Genomic DNA, 22,627 nt, shown 5'->3' on the forward strand with positions numbered 1-22,627 from the left:
CTCGCCTGGAAGGTGCACCGCCACCACTGACAGGTTTCGAGAGAGAAGCCAGTGCCAGATGGTTTGAGCCTCCCGGGAGAGAGGGCGAGATCGTGTGCCTCCTTGTTTGTTCAGATAGAACATGGTGGTTGTATTGTCTGTCTGAACTAAGACTGAATTGGACTCGATCGCTGGAAGAAAAGCTTTGAGAGCAAGAAACACCGCTCTGAGCTCCAGCATGTTTATGTGGTACGTCTGCTCCCGTGCAGACCACTGACCCTGAATCTGAAGGGGACCCATGTGCGCTCCCCAGCCTTGTAGAGAGGCATCTGTTACTATAGACTGGGTGGGCAGTGGCTGATGAAAAGGTACTCCCACCAGCACATTCTTCATCCGAGTCCACCATTTGATGACATCCTTCGCTGTTTGGGAAAGAGTGATACGATCTTCCCAACGCCCTGTCGCCTGGTCCCACTGGTCTTCGAGAGCCTGTTGAAGAGGGCGCATTCTCAGCCTGGCGTTCGGGATGAGAAAAATGCAGGATGCCATGGAACCCAGCAGGGAGGCTACCTGTCGGACTGTTGGAAGCCGAGACTCCAATAGAATCCCGCACTTCTGCTTCATAGAAAAAAGCCTCTTAGATGGACTGTGTCGGCCGCTGGACTGACTTCTCCAGGTTCACATGGAGACCGAGCCTGTGCAACTGGTGCAGGCAAAGTTGCAGATCGTGCGTCACCTGAACCGGAGACGGGCCCTTTAGGAGCCAGTCGTCCAGGTATGGGTAAACGAAGAGTCCCTTTTTGTGAAGAAAAGCCGCCACCACTGCCATGCATTTGGTGAAGACTCGTGGTGCGGACTTGAGTCCGAAGGGTAGCACCTTGTACTGGTAGTGTTTGCTTCCTACGACAAACCTCAAGTACTTGCGATGCTGTAGAGCAATCGGAATGTGAAAGTATGCATCTTGCAGATCCACCGAACACATCCAATCTCCGGCTTGAAGATGTGGGCATATTCGGTGAAGAGCTAACATGCGGAACTTTTCTCTGACGATGACTTTGTTTAGGAGACGCAGATCTAGTATAGGCCTGAACTTGTCCTCCTGATCTTTTTGGGGGACAAGAAAGAATCTTGATTAGACTCCCTTTCCTCTTTGAGAGGGAGGAACTTCCTCTATAGCTCTTTTTTGTAGTAGGACTGACACTTCTCTGCGGAGTAAGCTCAGTTGGTGAGGGTAAGAGGTCTTTGGAGGAATGCTTTTCGGGAGCGCACGGAAACGTAGCCTGTATCCATTGCGCAGTATATTCAGCACCCACTGATCTTTTGTGATGCTGACCCACTCTGCCAGGTGTTGTGAAGCACTTCCTCCCACTGGAATGGGCAACGGCGCCAGAGGAAGCCACTGATCAAGCCTTTCCTCCTCTCGTAGTGGTATAGGACTGCTGGTGACCTCCTCTACCTCTGTTGGATTTGCCTCGGAACTGGGATTTTCCTTGGTTCTTATTCTGGGACCACTGAGGGGTTTGAACCCTCTGTTGAGCCCCTCTCCCCCTGTTGGTCTTAAAGCGGCGTTTGAGATCTTTTTTCTTCTCCAAACCCACCTCTTTTACCGTATCCAGTTCAGTCTTCATACGGGTCATCTCTTCGTCTGCATGTTCCCCGAAGAGAGAGGAACCCGAAAAAGGAAGATTAAGGATGCGATGCTGAGCATCCAGCTTCAGCCCTGTGAGGCGCAACCAAGCCGACCTCCTGGCACAAACCCCATGTGAGTAGGAATGCGCCGCAAGCACTGCACCGTCTGCTGCTGTGCTGATCAACTGGTTCGCCACCAGACATCCTTCTGTCATAGTTTCTTCGAAGTCCTTCTGGTCTTCCTTTGGCAGTTTGGACTTGAACCTCTCCATGGTGTCCCATAAGGCTCTGTCGTATCTACCCAGCAGTGCGGCCGCACTGGAGACCTTCAGCGTGGAGGCAGCTGAATTGCAAACTTTGCGACCCCACGAATCCTGAGATTTGCTGTCCTTATCTGGTGGGACTGAAGAGGAAGTAGCAACTGCATGCGTCTTCCTCGCCGCTGCCACTATCACAGAGTCTGCTGGAGGGTCAGATTTTACAAAAACTGGGTCAGGAGAAGCCGGCTTGTATTTCTTTTGTATGCGGGCTGGCACCGCTCTGATGGCTGCTGGGGTTAGGAAAACGTCCTTGACCGGATCCATAATCCCCGGGACCAAAGGCAGCAATGGACGAGAGAGGGATTTTTTGTGCAAAGTCTCAAAAATCACTGTCGTAGTAACCTGGGGGACAGACATTTCAATGCTCAGCTTCTGAGCTCCTCTCTGCAGGACATCCAGATAAGTGCCGATGTCATCCACTGGAGAGGATCTGGAAGTAGGACTATCCGTCAACGTGGGAGAGTAATCCCTCTTGGAAGACCTGGTCGAAGAGGTGGAGGAAGTAGACGTGATCTTCTTGGATGCTCTTCCTTTCTAGGAGAGCGAGATCTGACCGAATCCCGTCTTCTTGGTGAACGAGATCTAACAGGATCTTCTCTGGGAGATCGGGATCTCACCGGATGTTCACTTCTGGGAGAGTGAGATCTGGTTGGTCTTCTCACAGGTGATTTGTCTGTTTGGCGCCTGGGAGGACTACGCCTGTCCACTTCATCTACCAGTCTCTGGAGAGGAGATCTGTGCGGCAGACTGACGTACTCTGGTATCCGTTTGGTAGCCCCTGACTCTCGCCAATGGTCCAATGATTTGTACCATCTGGGTGATAGTCTGACCTCCGCACCCGAAGGATCTGACTGACGCACAGGAGATCTGGGGGCAGGACTTCTGGACCTTAAAGATGTTGTTGAGGAGCCAGAAGACTGCGAAGTAGAATGACGAGAAGCTGACTCCGTTATCATGACCACAGAGTTTCTTGACGACGATCGAGCCCTTTTTGAAGGTCTCGACGTCGAGCGTTCCGGCATCGTATGTTTTTCTCCCGACGTCGCACGCCTCTGGGGAGTTGGCGGGTCCAACAATATCGACTTCGAATGCCTCGACGGCGATCGATGCGAGGATCTATGGTCTCTCGACGTCGAACGGTGATGACCAGCCGTCGACGGAGCCTTCTCTCTCGACGTCGAACGGCGATGACCAGCTGTCGACGGAGCCCCCTGTCTTGACGTCGAATGTCTGTGCGACGACGGCGGAGGGGTATTGGTCACCCTCGACGCCGAGCGTCGACGAAACGCCGACTGAGACTGCGCCCTCGACGCCGACCGATGTTTTTCTGTCGACGGCGGAGGGGTCTTGGTCCTCGACGCCGAACGCCGTTTCTTAGACGACGGGGGAGGGGTCACACTTCTCGACGCCGGTCGTCGTCTGGATGACGACGGCGGAGTGGTGACCTCCCTCGACGCCGATCTTTGCCAGGTTGACGACGGCGGAGGGGCCTTGGATCTCGACGCCAGCCGTCGCCCGGTTGACGGCGGCGGAGTTATCTTCCTCGATGCCGATCGTCGCCCGGCTGACGGCGGCGGAGGGGATTTTCGACGATGGAGCTGGATCCTTCAACGTCGTCGACGTACCTGGTCTTCTTTTCGACAGCGAGCCCGCCGTCGACGATAGTTTTGAAGACAAACGATCCATCGGTGGTTCTTTTTTCAGCGCCAAGCCTGACGCTGAAGCTGAAGGGTGGGAAGACTTCTCTTTTGAAGATGTTCTAGCCTTCTTGGAGCCCTTCTTCACCGGAGACCTTCCTCTGGATGACCTGTGAGCCAGGCCATAGATGCAAATTCTCTCCCTGTCTTTGAGAGTTCTTCCTGAGAGGTGCTCGCAGTGAGGACAGGTGCCTGGATCATGTTCTTCAGGCAGACACAGGATACAAACGTCGTGATTGTCTGATTTTGCCTTCTTGTTACCACAAGAAGGACATTTGTCAAAAAGTGAAGGCATTCTCAGCTGAAAAGGCTCACTAAACTGACTTAAAAAGACAGTTTCTTACTTGACTAGATGTAAACGTCAAAGTAAGCAGAAAAAGTTGTTCAAAAAGAAGTAATTTTCTGTCAGAAAACAGAAAATTAGTGGAGCTGTGTAACCAGGATCCTTCCTGAAGGAGCCGGAAAGAACAACTGACCTGTCACCCCTGAGGCATGATGGGATACCGGGGGTCATGGGTGCCTTAAAGGCACCGTGTCAGTTTTTTTGTATACAGCTACAGGTTCGCTTTTCAGTCTTTTTAGACTGTGTGTTTGCAATGCAGCCTGGAAGCTTTCTATGCTTTCAGGGTGTTATAAGAATTTCTACTGCTGCCTAAGCATTAAAACAGTTTCTAAACAATCTTTGTTGTTGTTTCTCATGTTTCTAATGCATATTATTCAAGTATGGTGGAAATTCTTCACAGTATATTTCAGCTCTGGTGTGATTTGGCTGCTATTGCATGTTTTTATATATATATGTATATATATATATATATATCAAATTCAAACACAGGAAGCCTCATTGAAGCACAGCCACACAAAGTTCAATTCAGCACGTTTATTTGGATCCATTTCACTGCTCGCTCCTTGGATGCTTTCAGAGCAATCTTCAAACATGTAAAGCCTGACGCGTTTCAGGAATCAGTCCTTTCTTCAGAGGCATTGTTCATGAAGGGCTGGAGGAGCAGAGTTCAAACACAAAAACGCAAAAAAATGCAAAAACGCAATTGGTGAGCTTCCAGCGCACTCTCTACTCCACTTGGTGAACAATTGGTTCCATTTGCAAGGACTGGTGAGTGGCCCCACTGGGGGAAGAAGGTCAGCGTACTACAAAGCACAGAATGCTTTGCGGTGTAGCCACGCCCACTGTGGCAGGTGACATTGATTATAAGAGCAGACGCTGCCTGAAATCTGCTCCCCCAGCCCTTCATGAACTATGCCTCTGAAGAAAGGATTGATTCCTGAAACGCGTCAGGCTTTACATGTTTGAAGATTGGTCTGAAAGCATCCAAGGAGCGAGCAGTGAAATGGATCCAAATAAACGTGCTGAATTGAACTTCGTGTGGCTGTGCTTCAATGGGGCTTCCTGTGTTTGAATTTGATGTATATCGGCTGTTGCCCAGTCGAGAAGCACGGCCCACCTTTGACAGGGTCCGTGCAGGCTCTTAGCTGGGGCTTGCAAACAACGGAACGAAGACAAGAACAGCTCCAATACAGGTGGTGCTGCCTTGCGCACAATTTCACTGCTGCAAAAACGCAATTGGTGAGCTTCCAGCGCACTCTCTACTCCACTTGGTGAACAATTGGTTCCATTTGCAAGGACTGGTGAGTGGCCCCACTGGGGGAAGAAGGTCAGCGTACTACAAAGCACAGATTGCTTTGCGGTGTAGCCACGCCCACTGTGGCAGGTGACATTGATTATAAGAGCAGACGCTGCCTGAAATCTGCTCCTCCAGCCCTTCATGAACTATGCCTCTGAAGAAAGGATTGATTCCTGAAACGCGTCAGGCTTTACATGTTTGAAGATTGGTCTGAAAGCATCCAAGGAGCGAGCAGTGAAATGGATCCAAATAAACGTGCTGAATTGAACTTCGTGTGGCTGTGCTTCAATGGGGCTTCCTGTGTTTGAATTTGATGTATATCGGCTGTTGCCCAGTCGAGAAGCGCGGCCCACCTTTGACAGGGTCCGTGCAGGCTGTTAGCTGGGGCTTGCAAACAACGGAACGAAGACAAGAACAGCTCCAATACAGGTGGTGCTGCCTTGCGCACGATTTCACTGCTGCAAAAACGCAATTGGTGAGCTTCCAGCGCACTCTCTACTCCACTTGGTGAACAATTGGTTCCATTTGCAAGGACTGGTGAGTGGCCCCACTGGGGGAAGAAGGTCAGCGTACTACAAAGCACAGAATGCTTTGCGGTGTAGCCACGCCCACTGTGGCAGGTGACATTGATTATAAGAGCAGACGCTGCCTGAAATCTGCTCCTCCAGCCCTTCATGAACTATGCCTCTGAAGAAAGGATTGATTCCTGAAACGCGTCAGGCTTTACATGTTTGAAGATTGGTCTGAAAGCATCCAAGGAGCGAGCAGTGAAATGGATCCAAATAAACGTGCTGAATTGAACTTCGTGTGACTGTGCTTCAATGGGGCTTCCTGTGTTTGAATTTGATATATATATATATATATATATATGAGTATATATATGTGGGGCACATATAATATAGTGTTTCCGGGGTCCCGCGCATGGGCGGGAATATTCTAATGCTTATGACTATTATTATTAATATTATTATATTATTATATAAAATTTATAACGCGCTCAGTTACCCAGGGGCATCCCGGCGCTGTAAGGAACGAGAAGGGAAAGCACAAGCTCAGTCACTACACCGGAAACAAATGAGTCTTCAAGAGCTTCCTAAAGTGCAGAATGTTGGGCTCTGAACAAATCTTAAAGGGCAAGGAGTTCCACAGTGCCGCCACTAGCACCGAAAAACGCCGGCCACCAGAGCGAGCTCTTTTTACTCTGGCTGACTGCAGAAGATGTCTTTGGTCCGAACGCAGTGGGTGTGTGGGCTTGTAGGGGCGTGCCATAATGGACAGGATAGAGGGGCCCCTACCATGCAAGATTTTATGAGCCGTGCATAACGCTTTGAATTTCACCCGCTCTTTAACAGGGAGCCAGTGAAGCGTTTTCAGGGCCGGGGCAGCTGAGTGTCTTCTAGGAACCTCCATCAGTACTCTAGCGGCTGCATTCTGCACCTGTTGAAGGATTTTAAAAGTCGCTTCGGGAGCACCGAGAAACAGCGCATTCCCGTAGTCAAGCCTCGACAAGATTAAACCACGAATCAGGAGCTTCCTAGATGGATTAGGGAGCAGTGGTAGCACCTTGCGAGCTGACCGCAACAGACCAAAACACACCCCCGCGGTCTTCCTGGCGTGCGTCCTAAAGGACAGATCTTCCTCCAACCAAACTCCCAAGCTCTTGATCTCCTTCTTGGGAGATGGTGGGTCACCCAGAGACCGGGGCCAACAGCTAGCGATGAGTGAGGGACTAGATTTGCCCAGCAGCAAAAGCTCAGTTTTCTCTCCGTTGAGCTTAAGGGCAGAGTGGGCCATCCAACGATGGACATTGGCAAGGCAGTCATGAAGAACTTCAGGTTGTTCCGTATTGATGAGGATCCCCTGGAAGAGAACTATATATGGCTCTCTGTCCCCCTGTCCAGAGGCAGATTAGGGAGAGGTTGTCCGGGGGGGTTAAAAAAGGATAACATTCACCTCCTGCTACCACAAATAGAAATGTACAACTTAAGCTTGTATGTATTATTGGTAGTATCAGCAGTGTCCTTCATGAGAATATCTCTGCAGCCTATAAAAATAGTCAAGGTTGCAAGCTCATTGAATTTAGGAGCCAGGCCAACAAGTGTAAGGATGCCTGATTCGGATTAAGTACCTGGCCTTGGTTCATCGTCAGTAATGTTGGTACGGGCTCCAATTGAATGTGGATCTTTTCTGAGGCTAATACAAGCTCTGTGAACCAGGATTGTCTGGGTCACCTATGCACAATCAGGATTATACTACAAGGTTCTCCCTTCAATTTTCTGAGGAACTTTGGAATCAATGGGATTAGCGGAAAAGCGTACGCAAAGATCTCTGACCATTGGATTGAAAACACATTCCGCCACAACTCCTTCTGTGGGAGCCAGATTACGTAGAACTGGCATTTTTGATTTTCCCTTGACGCAAACTTATCTAGGTTTGGTTTAACCCAATGATCAAAACTGTCCAGAATCTGTTGGTTCATCTGGCGTTCATTCTGCTCAACGTATCTGCTAAAACACTAGTTTTTCACAGCACATGTTCCGCCTTCTGCGTTATTTGATGTTGCAGAGCCCATTTCTAAACTTCCTGTGCTTGCTGTGATAAGGCTGGTGACCTTGTACCACCTGCTTGTTTATATAATACATGCTGGTTGTATTGTCCATGCGAATTAGTATTGATGAACCCTACTATCCTGGGAAGAAATGAGTGTAGGTCAATGCTATGGCTTTGAGCTTCAGTAAGTTTATGTACATTTTCTTCTGGAGGTGATTCTACTTTTTGTAGGTGATTAAGTCCTGGAGCTGAACGCCCCATCCCTACAGGGACACGTCTGTGGCGATTACAAATTCGGGAATGTGAGGTAGGAATGTTAACCTTTGGACAAGTTTGCGTTCTGCATTTACCATTGCAAGGACGTTATCATGGTTAGAGTTATCTGAATGAGGTTGTCAAATGATCTTTACATTTGTAACCATTGGTTGTCTAGTTCCTCTTGCAAAGGTCTCATGTGTAGATGGCAATTTGGAATTAGTGAAATACAAGAGGATATAATTCCAAGAAGTGTACAGGCAAACTGAAACAGACTTTCTTTTGGGTTAGTTTTGTGCTAATCGCTGATCCGTATTTGCCTTTCTTCTGAGGCGAAGTCTTGTATTGAGTCTTGTCCAGAACCGCTCTCAAGAAAACCAAAGTTGTTGAAGGTTTGAGAGAGGATTTTTGCTTGTTGACCATAAGACCCAGGTTGTTAAAAAGTGTTAGAAAGGTTGTTGTATCCTGTGTTGCCTGCCGATTTGTGACTGCCATTATTAGCCAATCGTAGCGATATGGGAATACATGTACCCATTTTTTTCTCAAGTGAGCTACCACTGGAGCAAGATATTTTGTAAAGATAAGGGATGCTGATTTCAATCCAAAAGGGATAACTGTGAATTAGTAGTGAGTGCTGGCTACCTTGTATCTCATGAATTTGCTTTGGGTGAATTGGGATATGGAAGTATGCATCCTAAAGATCTAGTGCTGTCCGGTGATCTCCATGACTGAGGGGATGTAGGATGTCTTGAAAAGTAACCATGCAAAAGGATTGCTTTCTTGAATATTTGTAAAGCTTCCGAGAGTCTAGGATGGGGAGGCAGTGTTGTGAGATTATCTTTATCAGAAAGAAATGTGAATAGAACCAAATGCCCCTCTGAGTAACTGGTCCCTCGTCAATTCCACATTTGTTGAGCATGGTTGATATTTCTTGCAGGAGCAGCGTAGATGGGGAGGAGGTGCCTCTTTCGGGGATTATTTGGTGGGTTTATGGTACATTCCAACGTGTGTCCATAATTTAACACCCATCTGTCTGTTGTTATTAGGTTGAGGTAAATAATTTGAGATTTGAACCACAATTTGGCTCAGTGAATTGCGTGAGATAACCAGCACTACTATGTTGTACCTGCTTTCTGGCAGTGTTCCTTTCCTGAGAAGGTTGATTCCTTCTGGGTTCTTGTTTTGTGTATGCCAATGCTGATGACTGTATTGTTGGGGATACTGAGAGGAATATTGGTTTTGAAAAGGCTGCTATCAGTGTCTGAATGGTTGATAACCTCCTCTGTAGGAGTATAGCCCTCTTCCCCTAGCTCCCCGAAAAGCTGCTTTCTTATTTGTAATGTTACTAAAGATCTGGCAGTATCTGTGTCAATTGTGATAGCATGTAGAGCATCGTCCACTTGCTTCACCGTCGGACAGCATGTCAAGAATCTTACTTGGTATCTCTGACTTGAATGATGTTGCCTTCAGCCATCCCTGCCTCCTATGGACAGCTGCCTAAAACGAGTTGACGATACGTCTATTGCACAATCAATTATTTCCGTAGATATTCTCTGCCTCTTATAAAATTTTCTTTGCTTCTCCTCTTGCATCCTCTGGCAAGATTTCAATGCATGTGGCGATGTCTGACTACATTTGTCTGCCAAATAATTGGCTGCTCTGACAGTAGAAAATGCAAAGGTGATGAAGCCTTTCCCAATATTGTCCAATCGTCGAACATCTCTATTCAGTGGTGTGGAAATGAGAGTAGAAGCGTTCCTTGAGCGGCGCTGGGCCGTTTGTGCTACGACTGAATCCTGCTTTAGAAGGCCAATTGAGCATGCTGGCGAATCATCAAGCACCCTATATTTCTTGCTCAGTCTAGGCAACACTGCGCAAACTGTGATTGGATATTTCATGGTTTTTAATGCCTTCCTCCCAAACAAAATCAACAATAGGAATAGCCCTAACAGATTTCTTCATGGGCTCTTTAAAGTCATAGTGAGCAATCTGGCTCTTCATCGTCAATGGAAGTTGGAATCTTTCAGCTGCCCTTTCCATTAGATTGTGGAAACCAACAATGTTGTCCGGTGGAGAATCCACTGGTGGTGGCACTGGGGCAGATGGTGTCGGGGTTAGTTAGTCATTCCATTTGCTGGGGACTCATCTAGTGTCTGAAATGTCCCCTTCTTCCCTATTCTCATCCGGGGAAGGTGCGTAATCTGCTGGTGGTTCTTCTAATGTCCTAGTCGGTGTCTGTATTGGACTTGTAGGTGCAGTTAGAGTATTGCAGTTTGAACCGGCGGTGATTGCATGGGTCTGGTTGGTTGCACTGGAGAAGCAACCGGTGCAGGCCTTGGAAACCTTCTATAGTAGTCTTGGAGTATGCGTTGAAGATATACAAGAGCCAGTCACATTTGCACTGGTTCTTAATGTATATCCTGCCGACCATAACCCGCATATTGGTCTCTATAATACTCCAAAAGGATAATATTGCTCTTCTTAACACTGGTCATCATCTGCTTGACATATACCACTGAATCATCATCATCAAGGAGATATGCAAGTGGAAAGGGGGATACCGTTCTTGGAGACTTGCGCACAGGCTGTAATGTTTCTGCAGACGCCTTTTCCTTTGTTGAAATTGTCACTATTAATGCCAAGGACAGTCTTGTAAATGGTTTTTCCGTTTACGCCACTGTCATTGGCGGTACAGTCTTCGACGAGGCTTTAGTCAGTGGTGTCGTCATCGACAAGGTCCTCGTAGAAGCTGCCTTCATCGATGGTGTCTTCATCAACGCTTGCATCATGAACTGTGTCTTCGCCGTGTATACATTTGTCAATGACATCTTGGGCAATGGTGCTTTTGTTGAAAGTGTTCTCGTGGACAGGATCATCGTCAGAGCTATTGGCGATGTCAAAATGATTACTAAAGGTGTCACACATCTTTGAGGAGGTTGTCAACAGCGTCATCGTCCATTCAAGGTGAGGTTTTGAAACAGTCTTAAGAGATTTGGCCATCGACGGTAGAGAGGATGACTTCCTTAAATGCACCTCCTTTAAAGGAGTAGTAGACTTCGACTTAACGTTTTCTGTGGAGATTTGTTTCCGTTTTGGATTTATGGGGGCGTTCTTCTGGCCTGTTGTCCCCTGATGGGTCTTTTTCATTGCCTTTTTTGATGGCCCAGGAGGCACTCGCTCATGAGACCTATCACTTTTACAGGATTTTTCTGTCTTTTCATAGTCATCGCTATCCTCCTCAGAGATTGGATTTTAATTTTTGCAGTCAAATTACAAGTCTTCTCTCTCTATCTTTCACTGTCTTTGCTGAAAAAGTGTGGCATATTTTACAGACCTTTACCTTATGTTCTGGATGTAGGCAGTAGACTCGCTCCTTGTGTGGATCCTCTGAGTGCAGTCTTTTCTTTTCACATGTTCCACATGGCCTGAACAGTCCTTTCCTTGCTGACTCTGACATTGGTCAGTCAGAATCTGTTAGTTGTAAGTCTTAAACCTTTTCTGAAGTGAAATCTTTTTCAAAATTGAGAAAAAGTTTTAGTAAACTGGGCAGAGCTCTGGGAGAATCACATCCACACAACGCGCAGTGGAAAACTGAGGGACTGAGGCCTCTGTGGAGAGTGTTTTAGAGGGTACTGTTGCCTGATTGGCTGAATTTTGGTTATTAATGAATGTGGAAGATAAGTTATTGAAATTAATGTTTATTAACATTATAAGTTATGTTCATCATTGAATACCGCTTTCTGTGGTACTGTGGGACTCCCACTTTGTCGACAAGAATGATTCAAGCATGGGAATCTCTGAAAGATGCAGTACTGAAGAAACAATTTAGGCAGCTATGATGACGGCGTTCGATTTCAGAATCAAAAATAATTTTGGTACTAAGATACTTGATTCTTATCATTTTTTTTTTTTTGTAAAACAGTTTTTTATTGCAGATTCCAAAATTCACACGATAGTGTATACATAGTTTTGTTTGCGCGGGACCTTAGCGTTCACCATGGAACCAAATAGTATGTACACAGCCTCGTAACCCGCATCCCTGAGGCCGGGTGGCAACGATTGCAATCAACACTTTTCCACATTACTCAGTGGTGGCTTATTCAGTGGTCAACCGCCTTCTGCTTTTAACTTTTTTTGTAAACCAAACCCTCCCCTCTAGCATCTCAATAGTGTGTACTATGATTCCTGGTGTCGTAGGGGCAGTGTAACTCCCTCCCCTCCCCCCTCGTTCCCCCCCCCCCCTCCCCTCCGGTGTGCTGCGGTGTCCAGTGCCTGTGTTCGGTAGAAGTGCATTGAAGTACGTGGGCTAGCTACGGATTGTAGAGTAAATCATGGAGTGTGTGTGTCCGTGGTAGGTGCCGGGAACGGCATTGCCTCCCCTTGGATCCCGGGGTCATCTATGTCCTCCTCCTCCTCACTCTCCACTGCATCGTCCCTGAGTGCCTGGACCAAAATTTCCCATGCTAGCGCTGTTTCCTGAGCTTTCTCGTCTGACCCTCTACGTGCCAACTGGTATCTGATTGTGCTTTCCGCTGCCGCCCATTTCTGGAATTCGGCCAGCCATTTCCGGTGTGTTGGCGCCGTCTTTGATTTCCATCCCCTGGTAAGTTCCCTCTTAGCAATAAGGAGGCCCATGTCTATGAATTTGCTCGTCAGTTTAGTGTTGCGTGTGTGTGGGAACCAGTGTAAGATTGTAGTCGCACTGTCATATAACAGGTCCCTGTCTGTGGCTTCGTTCAAGGTGTCGCCCACTTCCCTCCAGAAGTCCTGTAGGTACGGACAGCCCCGCAGCATGTGCAGTAAGTCCGCGCCTAACAGCGCACATCTGGGGCACGCTGCGTCGTCTGCGCCAAAGTATTGTGATATTCTCTGCGGGGTAAGGTAGGCCCTATGAAGTATGTAGAGGTGTATTAATTGAAAGCGGGCGTTTCTGGTGCTTTTCCTGGCCCTCTGAACCAGCTGAGCCCACGTAGTGTCCGGGATTTCCTTCTGCAGGTCCGTCTCCCATTGGGTTTTAAGTCGCGTCAGGGGTTGTAGATTAGCCTCGAGTAGTCTAGAGTGTAGACATGTGACTGCCTTAACCGTTCCCGCAGCCATCATTGTGTATTGGCATGCAGGTGACGTTGGAGGTTCAAGCAGCCCTTCCCCCCAGTGCGCCTGGATCACGCGCACCACGGCCGCATGCAAAAGATAATCACCTCTAGGAAGGTCGTACTGTTCCTGCAAGGCCTGGTAAGGCATGAGCACCCCATCAGAGTATAGGTCCCCCACCACATGCAGGCCAGCCTCCTCCCAGTTCTGGAGGTTCGACCAGTCACCACCGTGCGGAAACGCTGTTAACATACCTAGTGGGATCTCAGGCGCATATGGATGACCCGGACCCGCTCGCCTCTGCATGCGATTCCAACAGAGCCTCAGCGTCCGTTCCTCCTGGGATAGTCCCCGTAGTAGGAGTTTCTGTTGCAGGGTGATAAACGCCAGTACATGGCGGGGGGTGCCAGTGTCCCTCTCCTGTTCCGGGCCCCGGTACACCCTTGCTACCTCCTGTGTGAAAAACTGCAGCTGGGCAGCTAAATAATAGAGCTCGAAGTCCGGAACCGCGAGGCCGCCCTCGTTCTTCGGGCGGGTCAGGGTCGCCAAAGCTATCCTCCTCCTACCAGCACCCCACAGAAAGGACACTATCTGTGATTTCAGGCGACGAAAGACGCTTCCCGGTACCCACACTGGGAGAGTCCTAAAGAAATATAACAACCTCGGTAGGGCTATCATTTTAAGCAGGGATACCCGACCTGTCACGGACAGCGGAAGAGTGGCCCAAAAGGCCATATTCCCCTGTAACGTACGAATACAGCGGCCGACGTTGCCTTCCAGCAGGTCAGCGGGATCATGGTAGACGTGCACTCCTAAATAAGGGAGGCAGTCCGGCTCCCAACGGAGTTTGGGGCGGGCCCAGGGACATCGCTCCGCTTTCCGGAGTGGGAAGAGGCACGTCTTTGCCCAATTCACTTTCAGGCCTGAGACCTCCCCGAATCGCGCCAAAAGGCGCTCCGCCCCCTCCACCGCTTCCTCTGCATTGTCCAAGAACAGCAGGAGGTCGTCTGCGTACAACGATATGTAGTGGTGGATCCCGCCGACCTCCAGCCCCTGGTAATACTCTCCTCCCCGGGCCAGCGCTGCCAATGGTTCCATCGCGAGGGCAAATAAGAGGGGGGAGAGTGCACACCCCTGCCTAGTACCCTTATGCACTGCATAGTGATCTGATATCAGCGCTCCTACCCGCACCCTGGCTCCAACCGACGCATAGAGCACTTTCGTCCATCGCACATACCCCTCACCTATACCAAAACTGTGCAGCACCTTGTACAGGTAGCACCAATCCAGGCTATCGAAGGCCTTCTCTATGTCTATCGCCATGACCATAGGGGCTCTGGCGAGCGGTGGAGGGTCCGCCACAAGCCTCAGCAACCTGCGGATATTGTGTGACGTGTTTCTGGTGGGTATGAAGCCTGACTGGTCCTTGTGAATCAAGTCCTGCATGTGGGACACCAACCTGGCGGCTAATATAGTGCTTAGTATTTTATAATCTGTCGTCAGCATCGACAAAGGTCGGTACGACGCCGGATCAGTGCCGTCCCTACGCGGTTTCAGTAAGGGGACCATAATCGCCTCGCGCATCGAGCGGGGCAACTCCCCCTTCTCGTGCGCCTCGCGGTATACGAGCTGGAGGCGTGGCGCTAGGATATCTATATATTTGCCATAAAATTCCACTGGCAGTCCATCCACACCCGGTGTCTTGTTGCGCGCCATTCTTTTAATGGCCCCTCTAATCTCCGTTAGGTCAATCGGGCCCCCGAGGGCTTCCGCTTGTTCTTGCTCGAGGTGTGGCAGTTGGGTCTCCGACAGCAAGGCGTCAGTCATCTCGGCTCGGTCCACTAGTTCCCTCCCATATAACCTTTCGTAATATGTTGTGAAACAACGCAATATATCCGGTTGGGAGGTGGATGAAGAGCCATCTGCATTCACCATGGATAGTATCGGAGCTGCGCCCCTACTGGGGTTAGCTAGCCAGGCCAGGAGCGTCCCCGTTTTGTCCCCCTCCGCAAGCGCCTTAGTTAGGTACGTTTTGTAATCAAAACTACGGAGGCGCTCCACCACTACCGCCACCGCCTCCCGCGCAGCGCATACCCTGTCCTGCAAAGCAGGGCGGTTGGGCCTCTGTTTCTCAACCACTCGCAGAGTTCGCTCAGCCTTGTCCAGGTCATCTACTAGCGTCCGCCGCGCACCCGCAAACTTCCCTATACAGTGCCCCCTCACCACTACCTTCAACGCGTCCCATTCCACGGCCCTGGAAGAGGCAGTTCCCTCGTTCTCCACGAAGTACTGGGAGATCCTCTCCTCCAATGCTCCGCTGAACGGTGGGTCATCTAGCGTATCTGGACGAAGCCGCCATGTCGGGATCGGTGAGACCTCGTCCATCCAGGCCAGCGTGAGGAGCAAGGGGTTGTGGTCCGATATCGTTCGCGCCAGGTATTCCGTTCGGGCCACCGACGGTAATACCGAGCGGGAGCACAGGAACGCATCTATGCGGACATGAAGGTCGTGTATACCCGAGTGGAAGGAGTAATCCCGCTCAGTCGGGTGTTGCGCACGCCAAGCGTCTGTCAGGTCCCACCGCCCCTGCCAAGTAGATCTGTGTTTCGCTAGCCTGTGTACCTGAGATGCCTTCAGTGGTGGATGCGATCTGTCTAAAGTGGTATCCTCGATAGAGTTGAAGTCCCCCCCCATCAGCACCGGCCCAGTTAAATAAGAGGCCAACAGCCTGGATAACCTGGTAAAGTATGAAGCCTGCTCTACGTTCGGTGCATAGGCGCTACAAAGGACTATCTGGCGGCCCCTGAGCAACCCCTCAACTGCCACATATCTCCCATCTGGGTCCACAGTGTGCCTAGTGACCTGGAAGGGAACCCCCGCCCGGATCCAAATTAGTGTCCCTCTAGCAAACCCCGAGTATGTGGTGTGAAACAGGTGACCTCTCCATCTCCGCTGCAGAGCAGCCCCTTCCTTCTTGGTTAAATGGGTCTCCTGCAAAAAGGCGATGTGCACCCCTCTGCGAACTAGGTGGGAATGTACCTTATGCCTCCTCGCCATCGAATTCAGTCCCCGCACATTCCAGGACACACATTTCAGTGAACCCATACTAGCCATTGCCCCAATATAGTCGTTGCAGTCCAATAACAGTTCGCACCCGGACACCTGACACCATCCCGCCCCTCCCCGTCCCCAACGCCCCCCCCTTCTCCCCACCCCTAACCCCACCTCGGGTCTCCCCAACTACCCCAGGCCCTCCCACCCCCAGAATAGGACCTAACTGCAAAGTAGTCACTCCCATCCAAACCTGTGAGCAAACGTGCCCACGAAACTATTTAGTCCGTAGTAAACACCACGGAGGCCTTATGGGCCCTGTGGCACGTGAACTGGCTACTGACCCTTACCAAACCCGTCCCCCAACCCCTTGCCCATTAATACTCAATGTGACTCGTAAAAGAAAAGTCTTACAGTGGTCTGTCCCAGTGTTTGTGGAGGCATCACCTTCAAAGTCATATCTCACCACCATCGTGGACAGCTATCAGGGTCCGATGATCTCTCCCGATGTCTGCGGCGTGACCTTCGGGCCCCTGGCGCCCTCCAACCCCGACAAGTCAGTGTCCGAGCCCGTAGCCAGGGCCTCCGAGGCCGAGTCCCTTGTCGATAGGGCCGGCGCTGTTCCCGACACCTCTTTCACCGCCAGTAGTGCCGCCTTCCGTTCTTCCTCAGTCTGCGAGGTCGTTGGCCTCCTGGGCCCTCTGCCACGGTTACGAAGCCTACGTGATCGCCTGATTGAGTGGTTCTGGTACTCCTCCTCCGCCCGGGACCGGGCCCCGTCCGTTCCCGCCTTGTAGGAGTCCCACCAAGTCCACGCTTCTGCTGAAGTTTCGAAAAACAACGCTTTCTCATCCACAATCACTCGGAGTTTGGCCGGGAATAACAGCGAATACTTCAGCCCCTCTGTGCGTAGTTCCTTTTTAATAGAGAGGAAGGTGGCCCGCTGCCTCTGGGTCTCAAACGTGAAGTCCGGGAACAGTGTGACCCTACTGTTGTCCACTTGAAATGGGCCTGCATCCCTGGCCCGCTGCAGGAGCCAGTCTCTGTCTCTATAGTGGAGTAGTTTGAAGATCACTGGGCGGGGCGGTAGGCCCTCACGTGGGGGCCGGGAAGGCACACGGTGCGCCCGTTCCAAGGTGAAGAAGGGAGATAGGCCCTCCGGGGCAACCACCGTTTGCAGCCAGTCGGTCAGGAAGCCCACCATGTCCGTGCCCTCCTTTTTTTCCGGAAGGCCCACCAAGCGCACATTATTCCGCCGGTTGCGGTTTTCTGCGTCCTCTGCCCTCCTTTCCAGGGCGTGTATCCGCTCCATTGCGTCCGTGAGCCGTCCCTCCATTGATTTCTGAGCCGGTACGACAGTCTTCAGGGTATCTTCTGTTTCCGTGACCCTGTCCACCAGCTTCGCATGATCTGCACGCAGAAGCCCCAGCCCCGTCGCCACCTGACCAATATCCTGGTGCAAAGCTTCCTTCGTGGCTGCAATGGCGTCCAGTATCCGATCTTGCATCCGCTGTAACTCCGTGGGGGGTCGTGAGGAGTCGTCTGGCGCTTCCGTGGATGGGCCCCCCTCTCCCTTAGGTCCTTTAGGCTTCCCCATCGTTCACCCTCCGAGCTGGCCCGGGCCTTCAAGGCCGGTCGGTTGGGTAAAGGCGGCGGCCCCGGAAACAGGTGGGTCGGCGGCCCCCGGTGGTTCCGCCACTGGCTTGGTGTCCGGGTGCGTGGTGGTTCTTCTGGGGAGTTCTGTGTGGATCAGGTCGGGCACCAGTCGTGGGAGTAACACCCCGGGATCTCACAGCGCGCCTCCGCTGCCCGGAGAGCCAGGGAGCTGCTTCAGGGTGTGCGCGGCCAGCTCCAGTCCCCTTTCCCCACTCAGCCCCGTTTCGGGGTGTCCGCACCGGGCAGCAGCAGCGGGTCAGAGCCGCCGCTATCCAGAAAAGAGAGCCCCTCCAAAGTATCGGGGGGGGGCAGGCAGTGTCAGGCGGCCTGACCCAGCTCACAGGGTTGGTGCGCCGGTACTCCCAGGTGGGGTTCGCTCAGAGCACGGGGCCGGGCTGCAGTGGTCCGAGGGGGGTCCCCGCAGGCCTCTCCCAACACCAGCAGGGACGCCGGCCGCTCTCGTAGTTGCAGGTCAGGGCTCAGGTGGCCCCCAGTGGGCCCCGCCGGCCTCCCCTCAGGGAGAGAGTGCAGACCCCAGCACCCGGGCAGACACAGACTCGGCGCCGCCTGGGTCTAGCGCGTTGCTGCGGCGGCCCGGTCCAAGATCCTCCTGGGCTCTTCCCGCCAACGGTAGCGCCTCGGTGCAGGCGGGGGCAGGGATCTCTATCGTCGGTTCCGAGACTCGGCCGCAGGGCGGGCCCCCCGAGCCGGGCCCGGCTACACCAGGGGTCAGGGCCCGCTCCGAGTCTTCCCCCTCGTCCCCGGGGGACCAGACTCACCGTGGGCAATCTTTTCCCGGCGATCCGTCAGGGTTCAGGCAGCCACACCGGGATCGTAGGCCGCAAAGCCGGGGTCTGGATTTTCGGCCCCGCAGAAGGGGCGGAGCCACTCCGGAGCCTCGTCTCCCGGCCGAGCCGCACACCGCCTTCAGGGTCCGCCGGTATGCCGGGGGGGCTGCAGTCTCCCCTCGGCGTGTGATGGTGCTCAGCACTCCTTTCCCGGGCAGCAAGACCCCCTATGTGGGCTCACGGTCGTCTGTTCGCCCCCGCAGGTCAGGCAGCCGCCATCTTGCCCTCCGAGGGTCCGGGAGCTCCTCGGTACGCAGTGCCCTTCACGAGTGCTTCTGCAGCTCGCCACTCTAGCCGGGACAGACCTAGGTGTCGTCCGCGGGATCGACCCGGTTTTAGCGGGGATCCCGGGTCCAAAACAGGATAATTACGTCGGATGATGGGCAGTGGGTCGGGAGCCTCGCTAGGCTGCGACCATCGGCATCGGCTGCAAGCCACGCCCCCCTCCTACTTGATTCTTATCATGAGGTAATAATTGTATGTAGGCGGCATATATGTTGCGTTAGTGCTTCTTTTCTATAAATAAGTTTGTCATGAGAGATGTCTAGCGCCGCTCTAATTGAAATCATCATCTGAAAATGAATACACTGTCTTCTCTTGGATTGGTGAGAGCACGAGAAAAGGAATACTCTGGGGGGCCTTTGATTAACAGTCACCTAGCAAAGGAAAAAAAACTTGTGAGATCAAGCAGAAGTACCATGAGAGTGGTTTCTTCCAACTACAAACGTTGGGCCCTTAGTATTGGTCTTTCTGTTATGAATTTGGAAGTGCAATTCAAAAGCACATATCTCACCTTCTCTTGGTATGGTAAAGATTTGTGCTAAAGTCACATTCCTTAATGTTTCCTCTTCAAGAGTTTGTTGATCTCTTGAAGGCCCTAATTGAATTTCTGACTCTTGTTCTTTCTGGTTGGGAAATGGGAATACAATCCTTTACTGTCTTGAATAAAACACTGAACCTACCCTTCAGACCAGCATTAACTCCAACTTTTGGTGTAAATTTAGCCTAAAAATGACTTGGGTAAAACTTTGAGTCACAGAACTTCCCACTATTTCCAAGCCCCAACGTCTGGAATATGGTAAAGGAACCTTGAGATTTGTCCCCTAAAATACAACGTGTAATCATTATTATTTATTTTATAATTACTGAAGGAAGTGATTAAGGTGGTTCTACACCATCCATAACAGATACCACATCCACACATTACAAACTGGAACTCCAAAAAAGGGCTTGCCAAAAGGGATTCCGGCTATATTGTCATTGCAGATATTGGGATAAAGGTGTGTAATTCAGACAAGGTTTCTGGCACATTCAACAGAGCTGGGCGGTGACCTGTGTTTTGTCCTTTCGGTTTGGATGTGTTGTATTTCAGGCATGGTGGCAGACACTAGAGTGACATTTTTTAGCAACTCAGGGATCCACAGCACCATTTCACCACCTCAGAAGTGTACACTTTTCGTTTCAGAAACAACTGTATTAGCATTAAGACATTTTGGCTGATTCGACCAACACAGTAGGAGAAAGATGCTTTGTAATATGTCAGGTGAAAGACGAAACAAAACAGAGGATATATTCTGCCCTCAATTACCCTAAATTACCTTCATCAGCTATCACAGTAGTGCTGTTCATCTGTAACTTCCGTACCACCTCCCACAAGACAATATTTATTAGGCAGATTATCCAGCCTGTAAATACTAATCACAGTGAAACTGTCTGGACACTAAAGTCTGGGATCAGAATTTCTAATTCATGTTTCTGATTTATGCCTCAAACTTAGAGCCAGCCCGTAAAAGCGTCTCTTGAAGAGTGAATGGGTATTTTTGGTTAAGATTAGGCAACTTTTCTAACTCTTACATTTTGCTCAAAGGCAAGTCGTCCGGAATGGCTTCTTGTTCTTCTCCAACTATGGTAAAACTATGTGATGATATATGTATGAGTGACCGGAAAGCTGCTTATAGTTCCAAGTGTATGGCCAGTGTAACCCTTCCATGTAATGCCTTAGAAGCCAAAGAACAATCAGCACTGAAAGTATAATCCATTGTGGTGGAAGCCGCAGTACTAACTCTACTCCACCCTAATAGAGTATAGGCATAACCTCCTGAAATAATTTGCATTCATCTACAATTGTCCAAAGATGCTGGACAGCTGGCTCCAAACACTGTCTGCAAGTTCTACTCATTATGAAGTTTCTGGTAGAATGGGCTACCAGTTTGGCCTCCATGGTCTCCACAATCACCTAGGAATGAGCTCCGTACCTTAGCATGTTTTTTTTCTTGATTACTTTCTACTACATCTCTTGTAATCAGAGTAGCTACTCTTCTGAAGACTTCAGTGCCATCAGTCATGTCCTGCCCTAGTCATAGCGTCTCTTCAAAAGCCACCATTGTTTGGCTTTGATCTTCCGGAAAACTGCAACTATAAAAGAAATCTTTTGCACTTAGAGAACACGTGGGAGGATGGCGTAGTCTGCTATTTGAAGGGAGGCACACTTACGAATCCACTTCTGCTCGTCACTCGTTCTAGACCTTTAAGAAGCAGTTTCCAGCCCAGCCAACTTCTGGCAAGGGTTCCCCATCAGTCGCAAATACGACATAAAATCATGTAAAATAGAACTACAAAATATCATACTGGAGTCCAAAGGTAAGAAAGCTAAAATAGCAGATATTACTGTGATATGAATAAAAGTTGAACTTACTTTGGTTTTTGACACGGACTCCATTTTGTGTCTCTTTTCCTCACGTAGAATTCTAAGCCATTCATTCTCAGTCTCTTCGCTTGGTGGCAGGCCTTGCTCGATGCGAGAATGGCAGAGCTCTAGAAATTGTTCTTTGTCCCTTATTTCTTGTTGGAGTTTCATGGTACTTGCTTGCTGCATAGACAACTCTGCAATGTGAGACATCATCTTCCGGGTGGCATCCTTAATTTTCTTTTGCAGCTCATTGACCTGAAATGAAAAATGAATATTCAAAAAACTGTTAGACTTAAAACTAACTCGCAATTTAGTTTAAGGCATTAGATCATATAACGAGGGAAGTCAAAGTAACTGTTCTATTTAAGCTCCGTCTATATTTAAATTAATGAAAATGTTTTTTTGTTGTTTTTTTACTAAAGCGTCAGTGTAATCCTGGTTTACTTTCAGAGCTCAAGCTTACCACCGGTTGGAGCAACAATCTCAAAAGAGTAGTAAATCATCCTCCCCGGTCTTTTTTATGTAATGCAGAACTTTGGAGCAGAATAAATCTGACTTTTGTCAAATATGTACTGTTTGTTTTTTCATTGTATCCGCCACCATTCTTTGAAATGCCCACTGAAAGCCTATGAGCTGTAACACAGAAGTCGGATTGGACAGACTCACCTTCTTGGCTAGCGTCAGTGTGTCCTGCTTTCCGTTGTCTGCTTTAGCGCGCACTCGGTCTGACAGTCGGGAAACCTGCTCATAGATGAAGTCTTTCTCCAACAACTGCTCCTCTTTTTCTGCAAGACTAAGTTCCAACTGTATAAAAGGAAGGGTTTACATTGTTGGGTGTTTCAAGGATGCTTTTGTTTAAAAAATGAAGAGGTAAATACTGTGTTTTAGACAAAGTACAAACAAGTTGCATAGTTGAACCACAATTCGAACTGTAAGACCAGTTTGCGAACAACAGTTGCCCTGAATGGCTTCCAGAAGTGATACTGTGCACTGGTCAGTGCTTAGCCCTATTGCAAAATCAGATGTTGTGCGTGCATATTACATAGTACTAAAACCAAATATTTTTACCTGTTTACTTTAACAACATTATACAGTTCAAGTAACTTAAACCCCCAACTTCTACATGGCACTGTAGACATCACCTATGATTTTAATAATATTCTGCAAGCATCCCCTCGTACCTTACAGATATTTTAGTTAGCTTGAGAAACCAAGTCATAGC

At 49.8% G+C, this 22,627-nt stretch overlaps 1 protein-coding gene across 2 annotated transcripts in view; it reads right to left on the reverse strand.

Annotated features, from left to right (window-relative positions):
- CCDC146 (coiled-coil domain containing 146) overlaps positions 1 to 22,627 on the reverse strand; it is a 950,534-nt gene that overhangs the window by 54,651 nt on the left and 873,256 nt on the right. For both annotated transcript variants that reach the window (XM_078679302.1, XM_078679310.1), the window contains exons 17-18: positions 22,072 to 22,209; positions 21,412 to 21,660 (exon numbers count right to left, since the gene is read on the reverse strand). In XM_078679302.1, the coding sequence (XP_078535428.1) occupies positions 21,412 to 21,660; positions 22,072 to 22,209 (387 nt within the window). The remainder of the gene's footprint in view (positions 1 to 21,411; positions 21,661 to 22,071; positions 22,210 to 22,627) is intronic.

This window comes from Lissotriton helveticus, chromosome 1_1 (assembly GCF_964261635.1).
Source record: "Lissotriton helveticus chromosome 1_1, aLisHel1.1, whole genome shotgun sequence".
Taxonomy (NCBI): Eukaryota; Metazoa; Chordata; class Amphibia; order Caudata; family Salamandridae; genus Lissotriton; species Lissotriton helveticus.